This window comes from Motacilla alba, chromosome 1, assembly GCF_015832195.1.
Source record: "Motacilla alba alba isolate MOTALB_02 chromosome 1, Motacilla_alba_V1.0_pri, whole genome shotgun sequence".
NCBI lineage: Eukaryota > Metazoa > Chordata > Aves > Passeriformes > Motacillidae > Motacilla > Motacilla alba.
In genome coordinates this window covers 94,261,048-94,284,738 of record NC_052016.1, presented here as the reverse complement: position 1 = coordinate 94,284,738, position 23,691 = coordinate 94,261,048, and the positions used below count along the sequence as shown (strand labels likewise).

General features: G+C 41.9%; 1 protein-coding gene across 1 annotated transcript; it reads left to right on the top strand.

Moving 5' to 3' along the window:
• The first annotated feature begins 732 nt into the window (after nucleotides 1-732).
• CHST10 (carbohydrate sulfotransferase 10) lies at nucleotides 733-17,781 on the top strand. Its single transcript, XM_038138280.1, has 6 exons — nucleotides 733-1,065; nucleotides 5,155-5,289; nucleotides 8,040-8,137; nucleotides 10,788-11,022; nucleotides 13,267-13,372; nucleotides 15,232-17,781. Exons 2-6 carry the CDS (start codon nucleotides 5,190-5,192, stop codon nucleotides 15,767-15,769), a joined length of 1,077 nt encoding a protein of 358 aa, XP_037994208.1. The 5' UTR covers nucleotides 733-1,065; nucleotides 5,155-5,189; the 3' UTR covers nucleotides 15,770-17,781.
• The last annotated feature ends 5,910 nt before the right edge of the window (nucleotides 17,782-23,691 follow it).

Below are 23,691 nucleotides of genomic sequence, written 5' to 3'. Positions count from 1 at the left end.
CATTTCCTGGAGCCTGCACCCACCCTGTGTCTGCCATGTCAGGGTGAGGGGTTGGGGAATGCCTGGCTCTGCCAGCTGCTTTTAGATGAATTGTTTCATTCCTGCCTGACCAAGGACAACTTTCCTACCTGAGGGTGGGCTTCAGAAAATGGAACAGTAAAAGGTGTTCGGAGAAACCGGAGAGAGGAAGAGTCACATGGAAAGGGACCTATTGATCTCTTCAACTCCCCAACAGGAGATTGTAGCCGGGCGAGGACAGATTTCATGTCCCAGGTAGAAGTGGCAGGACCAGAGGAAACAGCCTCGAGTAGCACCAAAGGAGATCTAGGTCAGGTTTTTGGGAAAACTTCTTCATGGAGAGGTTGTCAAACATTGGCACTGGCTGCCACAGGCAACGGTGGAATCACCTTCCTGAAGCGTTCAAAAACCATATGGATGTGGCCCCCGGGGACGCGGTTTAATGGTGCCCTTGGCCGTGCTGGGGGAACAGTTGGACTCAAAGATCCTAGAAGTCTTTTCCAAAATAAATGGTTCTGTAATTTCCAGATGCATGTATTTTTTTTCCTAAACACTAGCGTTAGTGACCTACGAAAGATATTTTAACAGTTAAACAACCCAAACACACGTATACAAGCGTACACTGGTGAGTCCGGGAAGAGCGCGGCGATCCAGGGGAAGGAGGGAAGAGGCGGGGCGGGGAGGGCAGAGCAGCCCATCCCGCCCTCTATTCCTTCCTCCCTCCCGCCTTCGGGCGGCCGGGTGCGGCGCTGCGTCTTCTCGCAGCCGAACCGGGCCGTCCCCGCGGCGGCCTTCACCTTCCTCCCCTTCCCGGCGGCGGGGCTGGGGCCTGCCCGCGGCCCCGGTAGGAGATGGAGGCGGCGGCGGCAGGGCCGGGCGGCGGCGGCAGGGGCTGAGCGGGGCCGGGGAGGCGCCGCCGCCGCCCGCAGCCGGGCGGGGGGGATGCGCCGGCAGCCGGGGCCGCCCGAGCGGGCCGGCCGTGCCGCCGAGTGAGGCGGGACCCCGCCGCCGCGGGCCGGGGCTGCGGGCAGCGGCGCTGGAGGGCCGGTAAGCCGGGGAGGGGCGGGCAGGGCCGCGGGGGGAGGCCTGGCGGCCGCCAGCCCAGGGCAGAGGCTGCTCCGGCACCCCGGGTCGGGCGGGGAAGCCAGCGGGCGCTGCGGGCGTGTGCCGTACGTCTCTGCCGGGTGAGGGGAAGCCCGCCCAGCTTCGTCCTCCTTCTCCAGAACGGGAAAAGTTTATGTCTGTTCATCCCAGGTCCCTGCGCCCGGATCCGGGCTGGGACTGGGGCTGGGCATTGCCTCGGCTCGTCCCCGGCCGGTCAGAGAACGGCCCTGTCCCCTCTTCTTGGCGGGGACCGCTCTGGTCTTCCGGAGTGAGGGGAGCGCCCGTGAAGCCTGGACGTGCCGTTCCCAGCTGTGGAGGGCGCGGGGTGCGCGCTGGGGCGGGCGCTGCTGCCTGTCGGACAGGGCACGGCGTGCGGAGGGCAGGCAGGGTCCCGGGGCCGCGGGACGGGCGCTCGCCGGGCCCGCCCCGGGCCGAGGTGGCTCTCGCAGCCGGTGCCGGCGCTGCTGCCCTGCTCCGTGGTTCACGTCCCGCTGACAGGTGAACTGCGAGCGCGGGGAGCGCTCCGGGCCCCGGCGGGAGCTGGAAGAGCAGACACGCGGGCCTGCTAGTGCCCTCGGGAGGAGGCGAGCCTTAAGATAGAGCCAGCCTATTCCGATGTATGCTAGAACGTTAAGTAGCACCACACAACCTGCCAGAGGAGCATCTGTGATATATGTTAGTCTGAATTTTTTTTTTAAGTAGAACAAATTCGCCAGATTTTCTTACCTGTAAAATAGCACAAAGGAAGCATTGATGAAAATGAAGTAGGTTGTCCCAGTTAGCTGTTGCTTGGCCTTCCTTACCAGTTCCATTTCCAATGATGTGAGCCATCATGTGCTGATGGGCACGTAGTTGGGAGTTTGAGCTTCCCGCGTGTCACTGTCATTGATGATGCGTGCAGGGACTGTCCTGCCAAGGAGCCCCTGTGCAGGCAGCATAAACTGCAGAGCCACAGACTGTGCACTGAGTTTTAATGCTGCTTACATCGAATGATGGGCCCTTTGCCCCATCATTCACCTGAAGACTGCAGTCTTCTGCAAAGAATGAGTGTTTATTCAAACAGGTTACTTGTGGGCCTCGAGTCAAGCCTGAAACCCTGTGTCTTGATCTTTAGTTCATGTTTGTATTGTGTGTTGGGGTGTTTAAGTGTTGGTGATCCCATTTTTTCTCATGCAAAAGCCTTCATCTGGCTAATCTGAGGGTTATGTGACAGTTTCCTTTGTGGTAGCCCAGAGAGAGAAGGACAGAAGAATGGGTGGGGACAGAAGTTTTGAGATCTCGTGCATCTAGAAAGTGTAGAATTGCAATAAGATGGAGAAACTAACCAGAGAGCTGTGTATTTCATTATGAGAAAATAGACTAAACCTTCAACATATTTTTTGCTTTTGTCTACTTGAAAAATTGCGTTTTAGACAACCAGAAATAGAAGACTGTTTTGGAAGCTGAAGGAGCCTTTTAAAGAGAAAAATCAGAAGCTAGTACATGTATTTACTAGAAAATAAGTGCAGGAGAGGCAGCAGAAATGCAGCAAGGTTAGAGATAAAACAGTAAATGCAATTGCCCTATGTGAAAACAATAAAAAATATTCAGGTAGAGACAGAGAAACCACATAAACACATTATTTTTTTAAAAAGTACTGATGGTTGCATTTAAGTGAGCATAATGGTTGAGGTACTCCTGTCTGTAACTTTGAATAGCTCTGCTTCTTGAGATCAGTGATGAGCTGCTGATGCAGATGTACTTTAGGATGCTAGAAGTAACAGTGTAGTAACATCATAATTACATTATGACAGACCCTCTGACAAGACTCTTACATGCATGAGTATGGTTGCAGATTTCATGTGCACATTAAAAAAAAAAGAGTGTACAAAACTGCTTAATGTTTTCCTCTCAGCTTCCACGTCTTGAAGGGTAAAAGTGATGCTTCTTTTGGTTGGGGCTGCACTTCTGACCCCTTCCTGCTCTCTAAGCCTGTCCTTAAGGTGAGAATTGTACTGCTTGGAGGTGACTGGCTGAAATGCTCTCCTGTCCCTACAGCACACGGCCTGGCAGCCGGGTCCTCTCTCCACTAACTGCACTCAGGTCAGAGCACACACATTCAGGAACTGCATTTCCCATGTGATTTAACACAATTTCTTAGAAATCCAATACATAAATTACATAAGGGGATATAGATCAATAGTCCTTACTGAATGGTGTGCATCCATCACTGTTATATGGGCAGACTAGCAGGGATGCTATGAATGTTGGAGGCTGTTTCTACCCTGCTTTATGTAGGACAAATGTACTGAGTTGGGCAGAGAGGTTTGACCCAGACTTTTCATTGTACCTCTGAAAAGCCCATAGCTGATTGTTAGAGATTTTCCTCCTGCAGAGTGTTCTCTACAAGCTTCTGTCAGTCTGCTGCATTCAGCGTTTGGAATGTTGAACGGGTCTCATGGTTTTAGCAGAGCTACCTAAAAAGTAAAAAATGTCATCACTACAGTTCTATGTCTTGATATCAGATGTGAATTTTTGTCCTTTGTGAGAGCTGGAAATGAATGCAGTGTCTGAGAGTAAAGGTAACAAATCTCGGTGCTTAAGTGGAAGACGGTGCATTTCATGGCAGACTGACAAATGAGGACCTTTGAGACCTGGTGGTTTTCAGCATGAATCTTAGAGCAGGCTTGCACTAGTGCAGTGGTAGGATGGGAATAACTTTTGAACTACTTAGCTGAAAAGAGGCCAGTCTGATGGAATTCCTATGATATTTATATTTCCTGGTCAACAGTTTTCCAGATCATGAAGAATATGTTTGGGATATTGCATGATCAGTTGTCAGCCAGGGAATTGCAACAAAAACCAGGAGATGACAAACATTGTCTTGATGGAGTTCACAGCACCTGTAATTGTCCAAAAGACATTTGATAACTACATGTGGTGTTTTTAGAAGTACTTATAAATGGACTCATGAAAGAAAAGGGGGGGGGGGGGGAACGACAGAAACTTTCAGAAGCCAAGCTGAAAAATGAGAAGATAAAAGTAGGCCTGAACACTGCCATCCTAGCCATTTTTTTCCCTTTAACTGGAGATATTCCAGTGCTATATTTTTGTAAGTTTTGGATGTGGGTTATTTTTTTATTTGCAGTGGAGCCTTCACAGATACCTGGTGTCCACCCCCATGTGTATTGCCCATCAGAAGTTGGAAATTCAGCTAAAGATACAGCCTAAAATTTTCCATTTCTCTTAGTGGCTGGGAACTTCAATCTCTTTTATCATTGGTTTCCTTATATTTAATCTTGCAGTCATAGAAAAAAATTAATAAGATAGCAGTTTCAAAAATCAGGATAGAACTGTGTGTATTCAGTCAGTTCCTGTGGGTGGTTTCTTTGCACATTAAAACTGCAGTCTCAATTGTTTGGGTAACCCTTCCTGCACTCCTGAGGATGTTCTGTCTTTGAGGCTTACCTGCAGGGATACAGCTATAGGTAGTAGGCAGTGCTGCAAGGAAACTGAAAAATATTTGTTCAGCTTAAGCTTAGTGTTCCAGCTTGGTAGCTTCCAGCCTGTAATTTCTGTAGGCTGAGCAGGGGAAGAGTCCATGATATATATCATAAACTGACTTGGGTTAACCAAGTACAGTGTTAATGTTACAGCTACCACAGAAAGCACAGCTTTCTTCATTCTCCCTTCCTTTCCTACAATGGGCTGTCTTGCTAAGCTGAATCAAAAAATAAACTCTTCTTAAAAAAAAATGGGGGTTTTGAGCTGTCTCCCTAAGCAGTCAGACAGACAGTGGTGTTCCCAGCACAAGCAGGAGAGGGGAATGTGAGCAGGGGTGAAGGAGTGAAGCCTCCCTTTGATAGCAGCCAGTGGTTACATTGTCTCAGCCTTAAAAATACGGCAGAATCGACAAAAAGGTAACCGCAGAATCTACTGCTGTGTTTTATGACACACATACATGTTAAAGTTTTTTTCTTTTTGGTTATGGAAAGTATTTCTCTAAACTGTAACAAAAATAATAATTGTGTCAATCTTTTCTCTTTCAAACAGGAAGTGCCAACTTTATATGGCTCACATCTGACAACATGCACCACCAGTGGCTGCTGCTAGCTGCATGCTTTTGGGTGATATTCATGTTCATGGTTGCTAGCAAGTTTATCACATTGACTTTTAAAGACCCAGATGGTAAGTTAAGCTTTAATGTTTGATGGGAAACAGAAAATTGAATAGCGCTTCACAAAAATACTCTTTTCTATGAAAGTAGTTCTTGGCATGTTATCACTTCTTCAGTAGGACTGAGAACAGAACAACTAAATGTCTGGAAGTGACAGTGTTGATGTTCAGTTCCATTTCTTGCTAGAAGCCTGCAAATCTAACATCACAGGAGTTTTTTTGGTGGTTAAGAACAGAAGGGATCATGTTTGGCAGTACTGTCTTGGCAGGTCTGCTTTTTGAATTACATTTAGTTTCATTATTGTGACCTACTAGGGGTAGAAGTTATGTGGAAAAGCAACAGAGCACTATTACCTGTTTAAAGTCAGAAGAGACTCAGAGGGTACTGAAGAGTTCATTTCACATGACACTAGTTTCTGTATTCAGTTTCTTAATTCAGTTTTAGTTTCTGTTTCAGTTTTTTGTCACTGCTTGTCTTGTGGCTGAGGCATTATGTAAAACTTGTGGAAAGTTTTATTTCATTTGCAATGCACTTTGCCTAGCCACCCTTGGCCTGCTTCTTGCATTCAGTTTTATTCCCTGCTGTTTGACTTGTAAACAGCTTATAGGCTTTTGTTCAGCTTAAGTAGCCGAGATGTTACTAAGATGATGAGGAATTTAAGCCATTTGATGACACCACGCAGCATGTTACTTTTGTGTCTGCTGGGGAGCTGCTCTTACAAAGCCATTCTACTGAGAATTTTGGGTGAAGGTGATGATATAACTTCAAGTCTTAAGAGATCTATGTTTCTGCATCTTCCTAAGACATGTAAAAATTATGTAATTTTTGAAGAATTGACACTTGTGCTGTGTTCTTCAATAACTTGATAATGGATAAATACATTAGGCGTGCCTTCATAAATAATGTGTATCTATGTGAAGATTTATTCAGCAAGTCTTACAGAGGAGATCTGTAGACTAACTTAGCTTTCCTTGGACCCAGCCATTCTGTCCTTGTACATCTGCAAATCAGCTTGTCTTATTTGAGATAGTTATGTCTTCCAGTATTTCACTCTATGCCAACTCTTGTTTCCCAGGTCAGGTATTCTTTAGGTGTTTCTTTTCATCAGAATTTGTCAGGAAAATTAAAATGTAGTTAAAAAATTAATTGCTAGAGCATAGCCTCTGCATTTATTTGCTTTTTATTATCTTGGCTTGCCAAGTTTTTTCTTTTTAATTTTTTCCCCTATGCTGCATCTTCCTTTCCTTTTGAATAGTTCTCTGAGCAGATGATACATAAATTTTTAAGCTTGTCCTCAAAGGCATGGCTATAGTTAAGTATATATAAGTGTTGGAGTGTTTGTAACAAAACTGATTAAGGGAAATACTTTGACTATACCAACAGAATTTTGGAGGAAGTCCAAACAGGATGGCAAATCCTGGAGAAGCTCTTATAGACTTAATAAAATATAACTTGTCAGAAATTTTTCTTATTTGGATGTGTCTTCCTAGCAGATGGAATAAAACCAACAGATGCTCAATGAATCAATGTTCTTTTGTTTAAGCCTTTTACTGATGTCTTGAGTGCATGAGCAATAGGAACTTCTTAAGGAGCAAGTTTCTGTCCATCATTCCTAGTAGCATCTACAGGCATGCTTTTACACAGTGATAGTGGAAAAATAGTTTAGCTGCTCTTTCACTGAATCAGATTACTTGTATTTTACAGAAGAACACCATGAAGCAAGTCTGTGCACAGGAGCAATTACAGTTTCTGAATGCTTGAATGCTTACATTGCTTTCAGTTTTAACTTGCTTTTCCATACATGGCCTTTGTTAAAATCCAGTGTAGGCAGAGTGGAGGACTCCCTGAAGAAAAGGACATAGGCAGTGCATGCATTTTCTCAACCATGAAACAGTAAGCCCCTGTGGATGCAGATGAGGAAACATTATTCATAGAAGAATCTACATGAAGGGAAAAGTAATCCAGTATGGATGGAAATAAATTTTCAGGGATAAAACATGTTCTTTCTGCTTTGTAGTTAGGGAAAGCTGTATCAAATTATTTTTTATTTTTCTGCACTCTGTAGACTAAAGCTAAAACCCTGTGTTATTTTTTGGGGGTTTTTTGTACCATACTAAATGCAAAAGAAAAGGGTTCTTCCTTACATGCTTTAATTTTGTTTCAAACTATTAGCTGTCCTAAAATCACTAAAAAAAGGAAAAGAATATCAGCTGAGTTTGTTGTTGTGAGATTCTCTAAGGAAGGCCATTTTCTTCTTGTAAGTTTAATAGTCTACAAAAGAAGAAACATTTTTTACTAGTATAAGGGGAGAGAGGAACCTGACAGATTTAAGTTTTTTATTTGGACATGCTTTGGCAAGTTCATTGAAAAATAAAAATCTCCTATGCACAAGTCCATATAGTTTTACCAAATTGTCTCTCCATTGAAGTAGTTGGATTCAAGACTTTGATGTCTCTGCACACTTTTTAGAAAAAAAATAAAGTAAACAACCAAAAAACACCCAAGTAAAATACAATGGGTATGTTTCTTTGATAAAACTCAAATGAAGTTGCATCCAAAATTCTGAGTACATCCCTTAAAATATTCATAGTCTGTGTCTGTCTTGTCTAGTACCTTTCCATGTAGCAACAGATCCTAGTGTTTTTTAAGGTTAATACAGAAAGTAAAGTTCATCATCAACATCAAAGTGTTTTAGTTGTAAAGCAGAAATAGTGCTTTCCCCTCACCTTCTGTAATGCTGTTATCTCTCTCCCTTCTTTAGGCTACGGTGCCAAGCAAGAGCCATTGATTCTGACAGCTGTGACAAAAGTGGAGGAGGTACATGTGCCAGAGGAAAAACATTGGCCTGAAGAATTCCAGGTGCATACTGTTGAGATAAAGGTTATGTGTATTGAAGAGTAGAAGAAGATATTAAGGAAGGGCTTCCTGTTGTTAAGATGAATTGCTAGACAGGGGTTATTTATTCAGGCTGTTCTATATAGATAGAGCCGACAGAAATAATTTTAACTTCACAAAACTGGTTTGTTACTGTAATCTGCTGTCTTGTTTCATCTGAATGATTCAACTTAATGTGTTTCCATTTCTAGGAGAAAATTGTTAAAGTACTCCTTTATCAAGTCAGGACAGTCGTTTTTGTTAGCCTTTTTAATATAATGGCCCAGTTTTGGATTGCTTGTGTTCTGTCATGCCATAGCAATCAGGTTTGTGGTTGTTGAGGGCAAGCCTGTGTCTGTTCTATTCTCTTAGATTTCTGCCCAATCTCTCTGTTTCTTTTTATCACTCTCAATTTCTTCTTCATACTTTGTGCTCTTTGTGTTTCACATTTCAGCATTTTTCCAAAGTAGAGCATGAACACAATAGTAGTCAATACCAGTTGATCTTTTAGATGCATAGTTCTGTGCTTTCAGCAAATTGACAATGAAACTCTGAAAATCCTTTATACAAATGTAAATTTGAGTCCAGTTGCAGAGTGTGCTAAATCAATTTTTAAAAAAATTTTCTGCATTAGTACATCAGTCATTTTGTGTTTAAAGTATTTTTGTGATGCAGCATGGAAGGTAGGTTAGCTGTCTAAACATAACTTTTTGCGTTTTCATTTTTCAAAAGCACAAAATTGAAGTTACCTTCAAAATACTTGGGAAAAACACTTTGTTCAGTGGAAGGTAGGTATATCTAGAGAGTATAGAAGAGGATAATAAGGTTTCTGGATCTAAACCAATTCCCTCTTGACTTCCTGACTGCATGAAATGTAGAGTAGCAACATTAATTTTGGTTACATGCAGAAAGAATTGTTTGGACAGGTAAAATAATCTGACAGACTGTTCAGATTACATTCTGAGCAGGGGGTATTGGAGAAGAGTAACAAACAGAAAAAGCAGAATTTTTTTTTTACCTTAAGAAAGGTTGGAACAAAAAGTAAAATAATTCCTTTTTCATCTCTAGCTTGGACACTGTACCTAAAATCATAGAATCACAGAATGGTTTGAGTTGGAAGGGACTGTTGATAATCATCTAGTTCCAAGCCCTCGGCCGTGGACAGGGACACTTTTGATTAGCCCAGGTTGCTCAGAGCCCCACCCAACCTGGCCTTGAACATTTCTGGGATGGGCCATCCACAGCTTCTCTGGGTAACATGTTCCAGTGCCTGACCACCCTCACAGGAAAAAATTCCTTCCTAATGTCTAAATCTATTTTTTTTTTCAGTTGAAAACCACTACCCTGTCTTGTCACTGCAGGCCCTGGTAAAAAGTCTGTCTTTCTTACAAACCCCTTGTGAGCATTAAAAGGCTGAAGTGGGGTTTTCCTGGAGCCTTTTCTTCTCCAGGCTGAACAGCCACAGCTATCTCAGCCTGCCTTCATAGGAGAGGTGTAAATCTTGGACCATCTTCATGGCCTCCTCTGGACCTTCCCTTAAAAGGTCCATGTCTTTCTTGTGCTGGGGCCCCAGGGCTGTGTGCAGCACTCCAGGTGGCAGTAGAGCAGAGTACAGGGGCAGAATCACCTCCTTTGACCTGCTGGCCACTGTGCTGCAAGGTGCAGTTGGCTTTCTGGGCTGCAAGTACACACAACCAGCACATATCCAATTTTTCACTCATCAGCATCCCCAAGTCCTTGGCAGGGTTGGTCTCAATCAGTTCATCCCCTAGTCTGTATTGATATTGGGGATTGCCATTCAGTTAGGGGAAAGGTGAAAATTTGTCAGTAGAAATTTAAACTTTTCTACCCACCCCTTCATTTGAGAAGCTCCTTTTTCCTCTCACTCCACTAGTTGAGAGGCAAAAGGTGGTTGTGGTTCCTTTCTTAGTCTCAGAAAAATGAGATCTGAAACATTTCATCCCTTTTTGGGGAGAGGTATCCTGCTACTTCTTTTGTCACACTGATGCTCGTTGTTCACATTTTTATTTACCTGATTTTATTTCAGCTTGGATAAATGGAAACACTGGATGCCTACAGCTGCTAGAAAACAACACAGAACTTTTATCCTAATTTTTTTCCCAGCCAGATGGGTCACAATATATTCTGAGTATGAAAGGACCCACAGGGATCATAGAGTCCAACTTTTAGCCTGCACAGGACGTCCCCAAGAATCACACCATGGGTCAGCCCCCCTTCTCAGAGCTTAAAGCATAGTTTATGTTGGAATTCCTGTCCTAACCTCTCAGAAGCTTTTATTACAGGTTGTTGAAATTCTTTGGGAGTTCCAGTATTTGATCAAGGCATGTTTTATCCACACAGATAAGGCTCTGCTGCTGTGCAGCAGACTTAAGTTGTTGTGTGGAAAAGCTCTTACAACTGTATATACGACCATGTAATGTCTTAAGAGCTGAACCAAAGCACAGCAGCAGTACAGGAAGCAAACTGTTGGCTACTCCTTTAGTTAGCACATAGCAATGTTTTAATCTGGGAGTCATTAGGGTGCATAGTTTGGGGATTTTTATACTTCATAATTGGATCTGAAAACTAAAGTATTTAACTTTTGTTTTTTCTTTCTCCTCTGCATTTCATAAAGCCAACTGGAAAAGCTTTTTCAGGAAATCTGATCCGCCAACCCCTGGTTCATATGGAAAGACTTGAGCTTCTCAGGAATGTCTGCAGAGACACTGCATTGAGAGATCTCTCTCATACTGCAGTTTCCAAATTCGTCTTGGACCGAATATTTGTGTGTGACAAGCACAAGATCCTGTTTTGTCAGACGCCAAAAGTGGGCAACACTCAGTGGAAAAAAGTCTTGATCGTTTTAAATGGTATCTACTTTTCTGTGGGTGTGTGGGTTTCTTTGAGGAGGAGGAGGAAATGGAATTGTTCTGGGGCAACTGTAATGGATTCTTTCTGCATTTCTGTACACTGATACTTAATTTCAGCTTTTCATTTATCACAGTTGTTTCTAATCCTTTCAAAACATCCCTTTAAAATTAGATCTGTTCTTTCTGTAAAAATAAGTATTGTTATTACTTGGCTCTACAGTTATTTGAGTCATGACAGAGTACCCACATGTGTGTAGTAGGTAGGTTTCTTATGTTTGAAGGGGTGCACTGAATTACAGAATTTGAAAGTGTGTGACAAGGTATTATAATTGCTAAGTAACAATAATATTTAATTCTGGCTAAAGGCCAGTGACTTTTAACTAGAGATTTTAGCCATGAAGAAAGCCAGTTAAAACTTGGCAGCTCCTCTTGGTCTGTCTTGCTGAAATCTTGTGTGTTTTATCAGTGAACCATCTTAAGAGTTATGAAGATTCTGAGGTGCTTAACGCAATAGTTTGGTCACCAAAGGTATGTTATAAAAGATGGTGAAAGAAGGAATAAAGGGACAGGTGTGTTTGAAAAATTAGCAAATGAGCTGTGCCCCTCAGCAAAGCTTTTCTAGCAAGCAGTACTAGCATGAAAAACTTAAATGTTAATTTCATCCTTGATCTATGGATGTGAGTTAAAAATCTAGACGATATTCCCATACCTATGTGTGTGCATGTTTCTTAATACCTATGAAAGCAACACTCAAAGTACTAAATATGAAACTGTATGAGGGCATTGGAAGTATCTGCTCTTAGCAGCATTTGAGAGATAACATGCAAAGAATGCCTCAGAATGGGCAGGCATGTTTTGGCTCTGCTGAGTGGAGGATAACTCACGTTTTAACAGTAGGGAACTTTTCACCTTAAGTTTCCTAGTTCTGTCATGTTGGATAATGATAGAAAATTGTTTCCACATAAACACTGGTCTCTTTTGCCTTAAGCTGCCAGTGCGCTGCTATCTGCTGATGAAGGCTACTGCTGTGGTTGACCTAACTTTCTCCTGTTTGGGTAGTCTCAGAAGGCAGGGCTGATACTTGAGGGGGAATAATTTATGTCCAAATACGTAAGTGGTATTTGGAGGTTCAGGAGGGAGAAATGCAGCTGTAGCACTGTGGGGGAGCTAATTCTGCTGCTGCTGATGTTCTATGTTCTCTAAATGAATGCAAGGTATCGGTTTCTGTGAGGCTGTCTCATCTGACATCTGTTGTCCACACGTGATTCACCTATGGCACCAAAAAATACAACTGAAAACCTGAAACTGATTAAATACAACTCCAGTCCCCACCCCTCACCCCTGCCCCCTCCAGGAAAAAAAAAAAAATTGGAAAACTGAGCAGCTGAGTGTTGTGTATTTTTCACTTGAGATCTGGAAATGGGAAGGCTGTAGAGGTTTTCACTTGACAGGCTTGTTTTGTAGCACCCTGTGCTTGTTGCAGGTTGATACTCTGAAACACCCCTGTTGTGTGAAGGCTTATGCCTAAAGCCCAGGGGGCCACATGAGATGTTTCTCAAGGTCATAAAACCTTCCAGGATTAGGATACTAAAATGAATGCCGCAGAGTTAAGTGACGTTATTTTTCTTGTCAGCTCATGTGCTTTCAGAAATGAGTATCTGGAGACTTATGTTGTTAATTTTAGTGCCTTTTAATCTGTGGAGTATTCTGTGATTGGAATTTTTGTTTCAGCACAGCATACTTGTTAAAAAAAACTTTATGGATCCTGAAAGCAAAGTACTTTTGCATTGAAGCAGTTCCAAAAGCAGCTCATAGCATTTATTTTTGTTTGTGGTTGAAGCTCAGCCAAAAAACTGGTGAAGGAACTCTTCTGAGTTAATCCTGAAAGTCTTCCTCCATTTGTATGTGCAGCAGAGGGAAAAAGAATGGGGACACTGACACGTGAGGAGTTACAGGCTTAGACATAATTGCTGATGCAATTTGCATAATATGCTTTTCTGAGAATTTTGGGGCCATTTGGTCTTGGACCTTGATGTCACATACCCTGAAGAATTTTAACAGTTTTCAGCTTCACAGTCAGAATCTCTCATAATTCAACAGTTTTAAACATAGTAAATTAAATGGTAAAAATAAAGAAAAGAGAAAGACATAAAACTGTCAGCCAAAGGCATACATGCTTGCTTATACTCACTGGTTTTTTTCCTCTTGAATGAATCACTTGCTCTCTCATTTTGATTTGTCCAGGAGCATTTTCTTCCATAGAAGAGATCCCAGAAAACATTGTACATGATCATGAGAAGAATGGCCTTCCACGCTTGTCCTCTTTCAGTGACTCTGAAATTAAGAAACGGTAAGTTGCCCTGCCAGTGAGTGTGGGAGAGGTTTGAGGTCAGTGGTGTTGTGAGCAGTCAAGGGTACAGCTGAAGTCTGTGTCTGAAACTGAGGGCAGCAGGGTTTCTGCTCCACCACTTGTATTACGGCACTATTCTGTTATCCTCACAGATGTTGCTGTATCTGCCTTCCTACTGGCTTTGAAGGAGAGCACCAGTGTAATTTGTGATATAGTTAGGTGAGCCAAACAACTCCCTGGGATTTAAGGTTTTTGTGATTCAATGCCTACCTAGTTGTTAGATAGCTGACCTTCAGAACCAAAGGTTTAATTGGACAGCCCATCCTGATGTCTCGTATGGTAAACCTTACTGCCTACAGGTAAGACTGTCATTGCAGCAGACTGACTTACTGGGATTGAGCTGGTTAGCTTTAAATTGTTAGTGTTTCTTAGCCCCAGAATATTTTCCATTCAGCTGAACCACTTTGTTTTCCTGTTTAAGTGCTTCTGGTTATTTTCAGAGCCAGAAAATACTCAGCAATAGAACTTCTACATTTCTTTGGCCAGATTTTTAACTGTGCCTGCTCTCATCTCTACTAGAGCCTGTGCCATATATAATCCCTGTAAGGGGTGGCAACATGGAGAGAACAGGACATAGGATGACAGTGGATGCCTGTAAGCCTGTTCTTGCATGGGCTTGGTGTGCATTACAGCATTCTGAAAAGTCAGTCCTTTATACATGTGTCACATGTTAGTAGAGCTCAGCCCAAGGGTTTTTGTTGCATGCAGTGGAACAAGGACAGTTATCACAGCTGTGCCTGTAGAATTGGGGTCACTTGATTGTGTTGATATTGTGCAAAGGAAAATATGGTCACTGCATTCTTGAGAACATGGATCTGTTTCACTTCCTGTGATGAGCCCTGCAGAAAGGAACTATTCACCTGGGGGTAAGTCCTAGTTAGGATATATGAAGTTGAATCCATTATTGCTTGGGTTGCTGCATTCTGCTCAGCGTGGAAGCTATGCTGGAGGTGTGTAACGTGGGTTTGGTTTGGATCTGAAATTACCAGAGTTTTAGGTGTGGATCTATTGACTCAGTTTGCTGACCTCTATCTGGCCCTGCCTAGCTAGGAGTAAATCTGGACTATTTGAAGTATGATGCAAGTGGTGTACAGGCTGAAGAGTCTATCCATATTCGGTCCATCCATCCTTATTTCAGTGAGAACTGGGCTCTCAATCTCTCTTCTTAGCTATTTATTGAAATAAACATTGTTTTCAATTTATTCCTCCTACAGATAATCTGACTGCAGAATATTACATATTACAGTATCACAGTAATACATTAAATTCTGTTGAAAACTGTGATCTCGTGTTTCAGTGGTGCTCTCAGCCATTATTGAAAGCATGACGAAACATCAAAATAAAATACCATTCTTAACTTCTTTGTAGTTAAGCAGCAATTTATCTAACTGCCTGCCAGTGAAAAATGCAGCCTTGTCTATGCATTTAGCTGTACCAATGCACTTTTCTTCATGTCCTTCTGTATTTTGGTTTTTTGAGCTTGATCACATGACATTACAAATATCTTTAACTTGAAGCTCTCGATGTCTCTTGTCTCCTGTTTATTATGGATTGAGATAAGCGAAACTCCTCCAGTTTGAATAAAATGTGACAACTAGGATTAACAATTTCTTCTTTGTCCTGTATGTAAAAACGGCTAGTAAGAAGACAGAAATTGTATTTAGTCCTGTTGATTATAATATTGATACAAGTGCTTGAAGATTCATGTTGCTGTGTCTGTGGTCAGAGTTCATGTACATTTTGTAAGTATATGCTAAACACTTTCCTTAATTATTTAATTTTTTTCTTCCTCTGTTTAGACTGAATTTATACTTCAAGTTTTTTATTGTTAGAGATCCATTTGAAAGACTTATTTCTGCGTTTAAGGACAAGTTTGTGCACAATCCTCGGTTTGAACCTTGGTACCGGCATGAAATTGCTCCCGGCATCATTCGTAAGTACAGGAAGAATCGCACAGAGACCAAAGGGCTGCAGTTTGAGGATTTTGTGCGCTACCTGGGGGACCCTAATCACCGATGGCTGGATGTTCAGTTTGGTGACCACATCATTCACTGGGTAACATATGTGGAACTTTGTGCTCCCTGTGAAATCACATACAGTGTGATCGGACACCACGAAACCCTGGAGGACGATGCTCCGTATATCTTGAAAGCAGCTGGCATAGACCACTTGGTGTCATACCCCACAATCCCACCAGGCATAACAGTGTACAACAGAACAAAAGTAGAGCGGTATTTTTCAGGAATTAGCAAGAGAGACATAAGACGCCTCTATGCACGATTTGAAGGCGATTTTAAACTCTTCGGTTATCGTGAGCCTGATTTCTTGCTTAACTGACACCTGGGATAAGATCTGAAAAAGCGTCTCATGGATTAATCTCATCCTGTGTGAATACCAGCTGCAACACTGGCAGAGCTGAGAATGACCATTTGTTTTCTAGCTTTTTGATGTTGCTCCACTTTTCAGTGAAATATTTGTCATATGAACAACTAGGAGCTTATAGTTGTTTCCTGACCATGTTTTCAGTACATTATTGCAATCTGTTAGGAATTATGTCTCTGCTATCTAAAATACAGAATTTGACCTCTCCCCTCTTCCCTCCAGGAAAAAGAGGGAGAACAAATGGGCTATGATCTTCCTCTCCTCCCAGACAGAATGCCATTTTTGAAATGTTAAGTATTTGTAAAGGTGACAATTTCACTGTAGGTTAACCCTGACATGTGGGTAAACATAATGATTCCTGCTCATGAGAAAGTCACGTAGTCTCCCATGAGCTTTGTAAATGAGAGGCCAGTACAAGACTAGAAATTAATTAAATGCTTGACAAATATAACCATCTAGGTTCTGTCATGTGACTGCTACAATAACACCGATCTAATCCCATTCTTGTTTGTCAAAAAATGAACCTAATTAGACAGAAGCTTTTAGGGATGTACAAAAATGAACTGGGTCCACATCCCAATTGTCTCTGTATTTTTGTCAAGTGTTTACTGTATTTACTACTGGTGTATTGAGCCTCATAATTCTACTTTTGATTTTCAAGAAATTATTTAACTCCTGGCTATGTAAGTTATGTGAGAACACCAGCTGCAAGTGGAGCATAGAAGAAATATGAAACTGCTAAGGAAACTGTTAAGGAAAATTAATTTAAAGTATCAGTTGTATATGTGGGAGCACATGTAATAATCACAAGATGCTCTCACGCAGTTTAACTTGTCTTTTCTTCTAACAGTTAAGATTAATAAAGAAGTTACAAAAGCAAGATGTCATATTAAAGAGCTGCTTACTTGGATTAAAGATCTACCTTTTTCTTATATCCAGTCTTGCTCAGTTCAGTACCTCAGAGAACAGAAAGTTTATCCCCCTCTGAAAATTCATCTCCCTAACTGCTAAAGGAGAGAAGGAGACAAGATGAATCCCTGATTTTTCCAGTGGTTCACTGCCACGGTGTCCCAAGTCAAAAATTACTAACATTTATGTTACTGGTGTGGTAAATTAGCTATTTGCCAAAAGTTTAAATGTTGCCTAAATTTCTGTACCCATTTTATGCATTAAAAAAAGCAAAGAACTGAATTGAGTGGATGCAGCCATCATATTTGCTTGTGCTTGTACTTTGTCTTATAAAGAGCAGTCTCTTGTCTGAGTTCACCAGCAGTAAAAATCAGTGTGCTGCCAGAAGAGAGATAGACCAAATATCTGAAATACAGGAATTGCTCTGTCGCAGTGAGCATGTGAACTGTATTTTTTAAATCGTAGTCCCAAAAGATTTATTTTCAGATCAGCATAATGTTGCTGGCTAGAAATGCTAAGGACGGCCAGTGCTATGGAATCTGCTTTTAAATCCAGCCACTGTATGTTCTGATAGCTTTCTGTATTAACACAAGGAAGCATCTTGCACTTGTGTAAAAGGAAAGCTGTGCCAAGTTGACATGTGCTGCTGCCCACAAACAGGAAGCCCTGTTGTAGGTAGAAATTATTTCAGAAAGATCTCAACAGGTGAACTGAAATAAACGAGAATCATTAACTGGGCATTGTTAGCAAGAGAATAATCCAGGGTGGCAAAGTTGGAAGGTAGGATATTTTTTCAGGTTGGTTTGTTTTGTTTTTTTTAATAATTACAGTGCCCTAACTTGTTAGTTCTTAACCAATGATAAAAAGATGTTAACAGCTCCAGGTTTTTCTGTAGTTTTCTTAATATGGAAACTTAGCAAAATGCACTGATAAATGCATTTTGGAGCTAATAACCTGATTGATTACCTTGCTGCCAATTTGAAATGTAACAGTGAATAATGTATAGTAAATTCAGGCCTTAAAGTTTAATAAAGTAGAATTGTTTTCCTCTGAAAGTATAAGCTGCTGATCACACAGAAGGCCAATGTACGTTTTTCTTTTTCTTGGTAAATTACTTAATGTATTGCTTGCTTAAAAATTGCCATATGAAAAGTGCAACATAAATATTAAGTTGTTTTTTTTTTCTGATAGCTTTCTCTGCATTGAGTTCTGAGCTCTGAACAGAACTATGAACTGACCTAGGCAGAGGTGTATAATCCTCTCCCATCTCTGTGTTCCCATCTTTTCAGCCTGGAACTGGAATTCATGTTATCATTTCTTCAATTCAAATGCAAAGTTTTTCCATTCATTTATATGTTCCTGAACTATATTTTCTTTCTAGAAGCAAGGGGGTTTTTTTCCCTTACTTTTCCTAAAGTAACAATGGTGCAATTTTGGCGCATCTCTTGAGTAAACTTGTACACCATGATGGTCCTCGGCAGGGTGTAGTAGGGCTCTCCTTAAACTGGTGTGGTGCAGGCAGGACAGTCAAGAGTGTGCTGTGTTAGGGAGGAGGCTCTTGCCACGCCAGTGACGATAAATTAAATGCTTGTGGTTTGTTTCAGCTTGATTGTACTCTGCACAAGGCTTTTACAAATGTAGTCTCAGTGGCATGCACAAACATCACTTGGCTGTTCAGATGTTATTTGCATACCACTTTCAAACTGCAGATGATACTTATGTCGTATTTTTGGAACTGCTGGCCCAGATTATTCTTTCTCCTTTCTTATTGTTGTTACAGCTTAAGAAAACAAATTCACATCCTTACTTTGTGCATCTCTTTGTTGTCTCTCCTCAGCAGCTTTTGAATCCTTTGGCCAATTTTAACCACATTTTGCAAAGGAAACTCAAGGGGTAGTGAGTTGAAGTAATTTTCTTGAAAATAGGAGGAAAAGCACTCCTTGTACATCAGAGAGTCCATAATGTATGTTGACTTTAGCAAAAGTGCAGACAGGAAACAGTTTTACTGGGGCTGCTCATCTGGAGCTCCTGGTTTCTAATGGACTCCCTTCCCTAGTGCTCCCTACAGTTTGGCCTCTAATCTCAGCTAACAAAGACAAAAATTAAATTCGGTTGTATTGCATGGATCTGTTATCTTCATGTTCCTAATAAAATTGAGCTGACTGGATTTTTTGAGATCTTGGGAGTAAGAGGGTTTGTCTTGTGAAAATGGATTCAGAATTCACTTACTTGTGAAACAACTTCATAGGGTAATGCCTGTCCCCTTTCCTTTTAACTTCAGCACGCAGTGCATTGTCACTGCTGTGCTTTCTGATTGCGTGCCATGAAGATGTTTTTCTGTAGTTAAAAATACATGTGGTTTTTTTTTTTTATTTTGGGAACTGTTCTGTCAAAGAAAATGTCTCGAAAATATGAATTCTTCCCAAAAAAAGCATGTTGTTTTCTGATTCATGCACAAACGCTGCCCTGTTTGTACTGGGGGTAAGGCTCCCTGCTGCTCTGTTGTGTCTCCATCCTCAGATTAGGAAAGCCATCAGACAGCTCTGGCTTTTGTGCAACATCACTTTTTCCTTGAGGTGTTAATAACTTTGTTGGCTGGGAAAGCAGCCTTTGATCTTATCTGTTCTCCAGAAAGTTTGCTGAGAAAAAGAGTGATTATATAGGGATTGCTTAAGCTTATTTTCTCAGATGAAAAAGGATGTCTTGTCAGTGTATCTGCCTGTATCTGATATCTCTTAATTGACAGAGAGAGTGGGAATGATCTTTCAGCTGAATGGCCTTGTAGTGATTTATGCTAAGCCCCCATCCTAGTTTTTGTTATAGAACATGAAGAGACCTGGAAGGAGGTGTAAAGTCAAACTTGGCATGGCAGTTGGTTGCTGGAGATTTATCGTGTCCAATTACTTGTTACATGTCATCTGCAGAGCTGGTGTGGATTCTTTGTGGCCTGTGCTTGAGAAGATTTATGCAAGGTAGAAAGAGGCTTGTGGGTGGTGGAAAATTCCCTTTCAGCCTAAGTGAGCTGTGCGTGTTCCTGGGCTGCTGCCGTGGGGAAGGTTTTAGAAGGAAGTGATCCTATTAGTAGCAAAGCCTACAGTGCTTGGGCTGGTGAACGGAGTGCCTCCTTCCTGAAGGAGGAGTGACTTTGCTCCCACTGATGTGTGCAGCCAGCTTTGGTGCTGCCTTGTATGAATCTCTATTTTTGTGCGTTTAATGCAGTTGTGTGCAGCTGAGCTGTCAGCTTGGTTTCCTCTGTGTGGCAGCAGCCTGAGGTGACTCATCTCTTTGCCACCAGAGCAGCTTTGAAAGGCCTGCAGCCTGTTTTGCTATGCAGCAGGAGACAATTCCCTTATGAGGAGAGCAGCATTAAGCCTGTAGCCTTGCAGCTGGTGGCAACTGGCTGATGTAAGCATGAAAATGGTGCTGTTTGGGGCTTCCTGATGAAAAATCATAATTTTCCCTTTTATTCCAGGCAGGAGTGAAGGGGAACAAAGATGTGTGTTTGCTTTGAGTCAGGAAAAGGAGCCATGCTGTTAGAAATTCCGCACTGGTAAACCCAAGGAGGACAAATTCTGGGAGAGCAATGCTGATAAAAGCCATGGGCAGTTTTTCTAAGGCCTCCAGAGATGCTGAACATGTTGAAGGAGAGTTGCTGAATCTTCCTGAGAGGTGTCAGAGGAGCAGATGCTGATGGTACAGCATGCACATGGCAGGCTGAAAGTGTGAAGCATCTACTGTGGGTATCTGTTTAAAATGACAGAAAGGAGGAAAGAAAAAGAAAAGGTGGGAAGGAAATAATGAAAAAATAATCTTGGAGGTGGTACCCCTGGAAATGCAGTACACAGTCTTACTGCCAGAAACATGCCAACTGCCCTGGATGTGCACAAATAATTTCTGAGCAGTTTGCAGGACCAAATCAAATCTACAAGTAGGAAGGTAAACCATGATCATAGGGCATCTGTATATGCTCTGGAAAGTGATTTAATATTGAGAAGCTAGCCAAGGCTCCCAGTTGTGCCTAAGTAAGTGGATCTCATCTAGGAAAAATGCATAGCTACAGTGAAAGCATACAAGTAGTAAAATCTCTTGGGGGATAATTAGCTATCTCAACAACCAAGTGTTAGGCACCTGCTGTGATTTAAGAAATAGGAATATTTTCTCTTGAACATCTTTTTTTCCTATTCTCTGCAGCCTGTCTGTTGTCTTCAGTTTTCCTTCCTGTGTCCTGAGAGGTCTTTGGATGATATACCACAGTAGGACACATCATTCTTCTCTTGTCAGAAGGGTGGAAGAGGCTGTAGGAAATACAAAATGTTCTCCATAATTTTGAGAAACAAGAAAACTACAGGCAGTTTTTATCAATCATGAATGAACTTCAGTTCTGACTGAAACATTAAGATTGTATGGGTTGCTTCTTAGATGTTTCATGTTTTGGGCAGAAATCCACTTAGGGAAAAATTATCACTGTTCTGTATTTGTTATCTTTGTTCTTATGTTTTGAATAACTCCCAGTAAGGTTTTACAGCAAGTAAGATTTGAAGTTTGCCATACCACAAGGCTTCAATTTGGATCCACTTATTTTGCTCTCATTCCCCTGTAAGTATTTTGTTATGAGTACAGACTCTGCCCTTACTCAGTTTCTTTGATTTCTGATGCTTCTTTGCAGTGCTGTAGCACTTGTACTTGTGAAAAGGGAATGATCCAGAAGAGTTGCAAATACTCTGGAGAGAACAGGACTCCAAAGCAGACCTTTATTTGTATGCTGCTTCCTTCTACAGCATCTGCTTTCATTGTCTTTTCAATCTAGTTCTTTGCTGTAAAACCCATTGGGGTACATATTTGTGGTTAAAGCTACAGATTTTGAAATGTGTAAGAGGAAAGGGATTAGGAACAGTTGTAGCAGGAAAGGAAGAAACAGCTTGAGGAAAGAGCTTCTACACCCCCTTTCACAGTTCCAGACCTTTAGCTCCATCTTGTACGCTCTTGTTTGACAGCTTTTAGGACATAGGTTCTTGCCTTACGGGAAGCGTGGTGTGTCGTGTAGCTGCGTTTCTCAGTGTCTCGGTTGCATGCTTGCACACACTAGCTCTTCTGATCAGAAGAACATCAGGGAACATTCTCTTAGGTGAGACCTTTGTTCCACCAAGTGTTACAGTACTGCGAAGCAAAGATGGAGCAAAGGTGTTATTTCCCCTTTCTGAGCAGTAACAGTGTGTTCCTTAATTCTCTTGACTACCAGAGAGTATAAACATGAGTTCACTTTTCTGGAAGATGACCAGTGATAAGAGCAGTGTTTTTAATCTTAGAACACTGTTTAAATGCATCACTGTGTGACAGCAAGGTACTGCAGTAAATTGTAATTGGTTTTTGCGGGTTTAGGGTTGACTTAATTGATCATTGGAAATGCCATTCTGATGGAAAACAGCTTAGGTGCATTGCTTCTGTCTCCATGTAAGGATCTGTCATATGATTGCTTACCAGTCAGAGGAAAATAACTTCATTAGATAGCAATGCTTTTTTATTGTAATCCTCTTACTTGTGGATTTGGATCTTAAAATACAGCATGGTAGATTTGTCTTGTGTACTCCCCTCCTGTTCTAAAGTAGTATTGGCAGAAATTTCATACCTCTTTTATTTTGGGAACTCTTTTCTGCAGCTTCTAGTTGAAACTGTTTCAGGTTTAAGCACTTTGCATTGGAAAATGTGTAATTGGACTGTGGGTACCCCAGAAGGATAGTGTGAAGGCTTTCATGAAGAACTACCAGCCAGCACTGTAACACGGCTGTGAGAAAGCTACCACCTGATTCTGCATGCATCCAGGTAAGTATTTCTGGTATTATTGGCCACACTACTGAGTGGCCAATAAATATGAATATTGTGACTAAGGCTGTGGAGAGGCCTTGCCTTGACCCCATTTCCAGTTCTTGTCAGCTGTGACTCTGGGGAGCTGGCAGAGTTGCAGAGCTGCTGGTGTTTGAACATCCAGAACTTGTTCAGCCTAGGAAAGGAGAAGGGGGTATAATAGGTGTCTGAACCCATACTGGGACAAATGAAGTAGCGAGAGAATCTCACATCCAGAGATGGAGGGGAGCCAGAAGACAATGCAGTCACAAAGACAAACCAGTCAGAGTTGGCCAGGAGCCAGCTGAGGCTGGAAAATAGGAGGAGGTTTCCTACCCTGAGGCTGTGTGTTGTCATTTTGGTATATACAAAAGGAGCAAAATAATAACAAGCTGCTATGCCACTGCCTGTTCAAGCAGCAGAGGCCTTGACATTGTAGACTTGTTTAGGTTGGAAAAGACCTCTAAGGTCATGGAGTCCAACCATTAACCTAACACTGCTAGGTCACCACTAAACCATGTTTATGAGTGCCACAGCTACACAGCTTTTAAATACTTCCAGGGATGGTGACTAATGTTTTCTTGGGCCACCTGTTCCAGTGCTTGACAACCATTTCAATGAAGATTTTTTTCCCTAAAATTCATTCTAAACCTCCTCTGACATCACTTGAGGCATTCTCTTGTTTTGTCACTTGCGACATGGGAGAAGAGACCAACTCCCAGCTGGCTACAACCTCCTTTCAGGTAGGTGTAGAGAGCAAGATGGTCTCCCCTGACAACCCCAGCTCCCAGCTATCCTCCAGGTCCCATCTCTTCTCTCAGCCCAGTGAGCTGTGGCTGTGAGGACAGCAGGGCAGGGCTGCTGCCTGAGTGCTGGGTGGTTTGACTGGGAGAAAAAGGATCCACAGAGGCAAGTGGGGCCAGTCTTGCACAGCCACATAGGTTCAGCTCAGTTTTGTATGCCATGGCGTGGGTTATATATATCTGGGGAGATGTTGCCCCCTTTTCTTCTTTAGCACTTCTTAATCACATTTGGAGATGGTAAGAGAAACGTCTAATTTTGAAAGAAGCCAAGAGCACAATGTCAATTCCTTGACATTTTCTTTAGTGGAAGATTTATAGTTCCTA

Bases quoted from the DNA above. Each gene is read 5' to 3' on its own strand.
- CHST10 (XM_038138280.1), top strand. From the start codon at position 5,190: ATGCACCACCAGTGGCTGCTGCTAGCTGCATGCTTTTGGGTGATATTC. The intron at 5,290-8,039 runs GTAAGTTAAGCT...TCCCTTCTTTAG, and splicing joins GACTTTTAAAGACCCAGATG to GCTACGGTGCCAAGCAAGAG. The intron at 11,023-13,266 runs GTATCTACTTTT...TGATTTGTCCAG, and splicing joins AGTCTTGATCGTTTTAAATG to GAGCATTTTCTTCCATAGAA.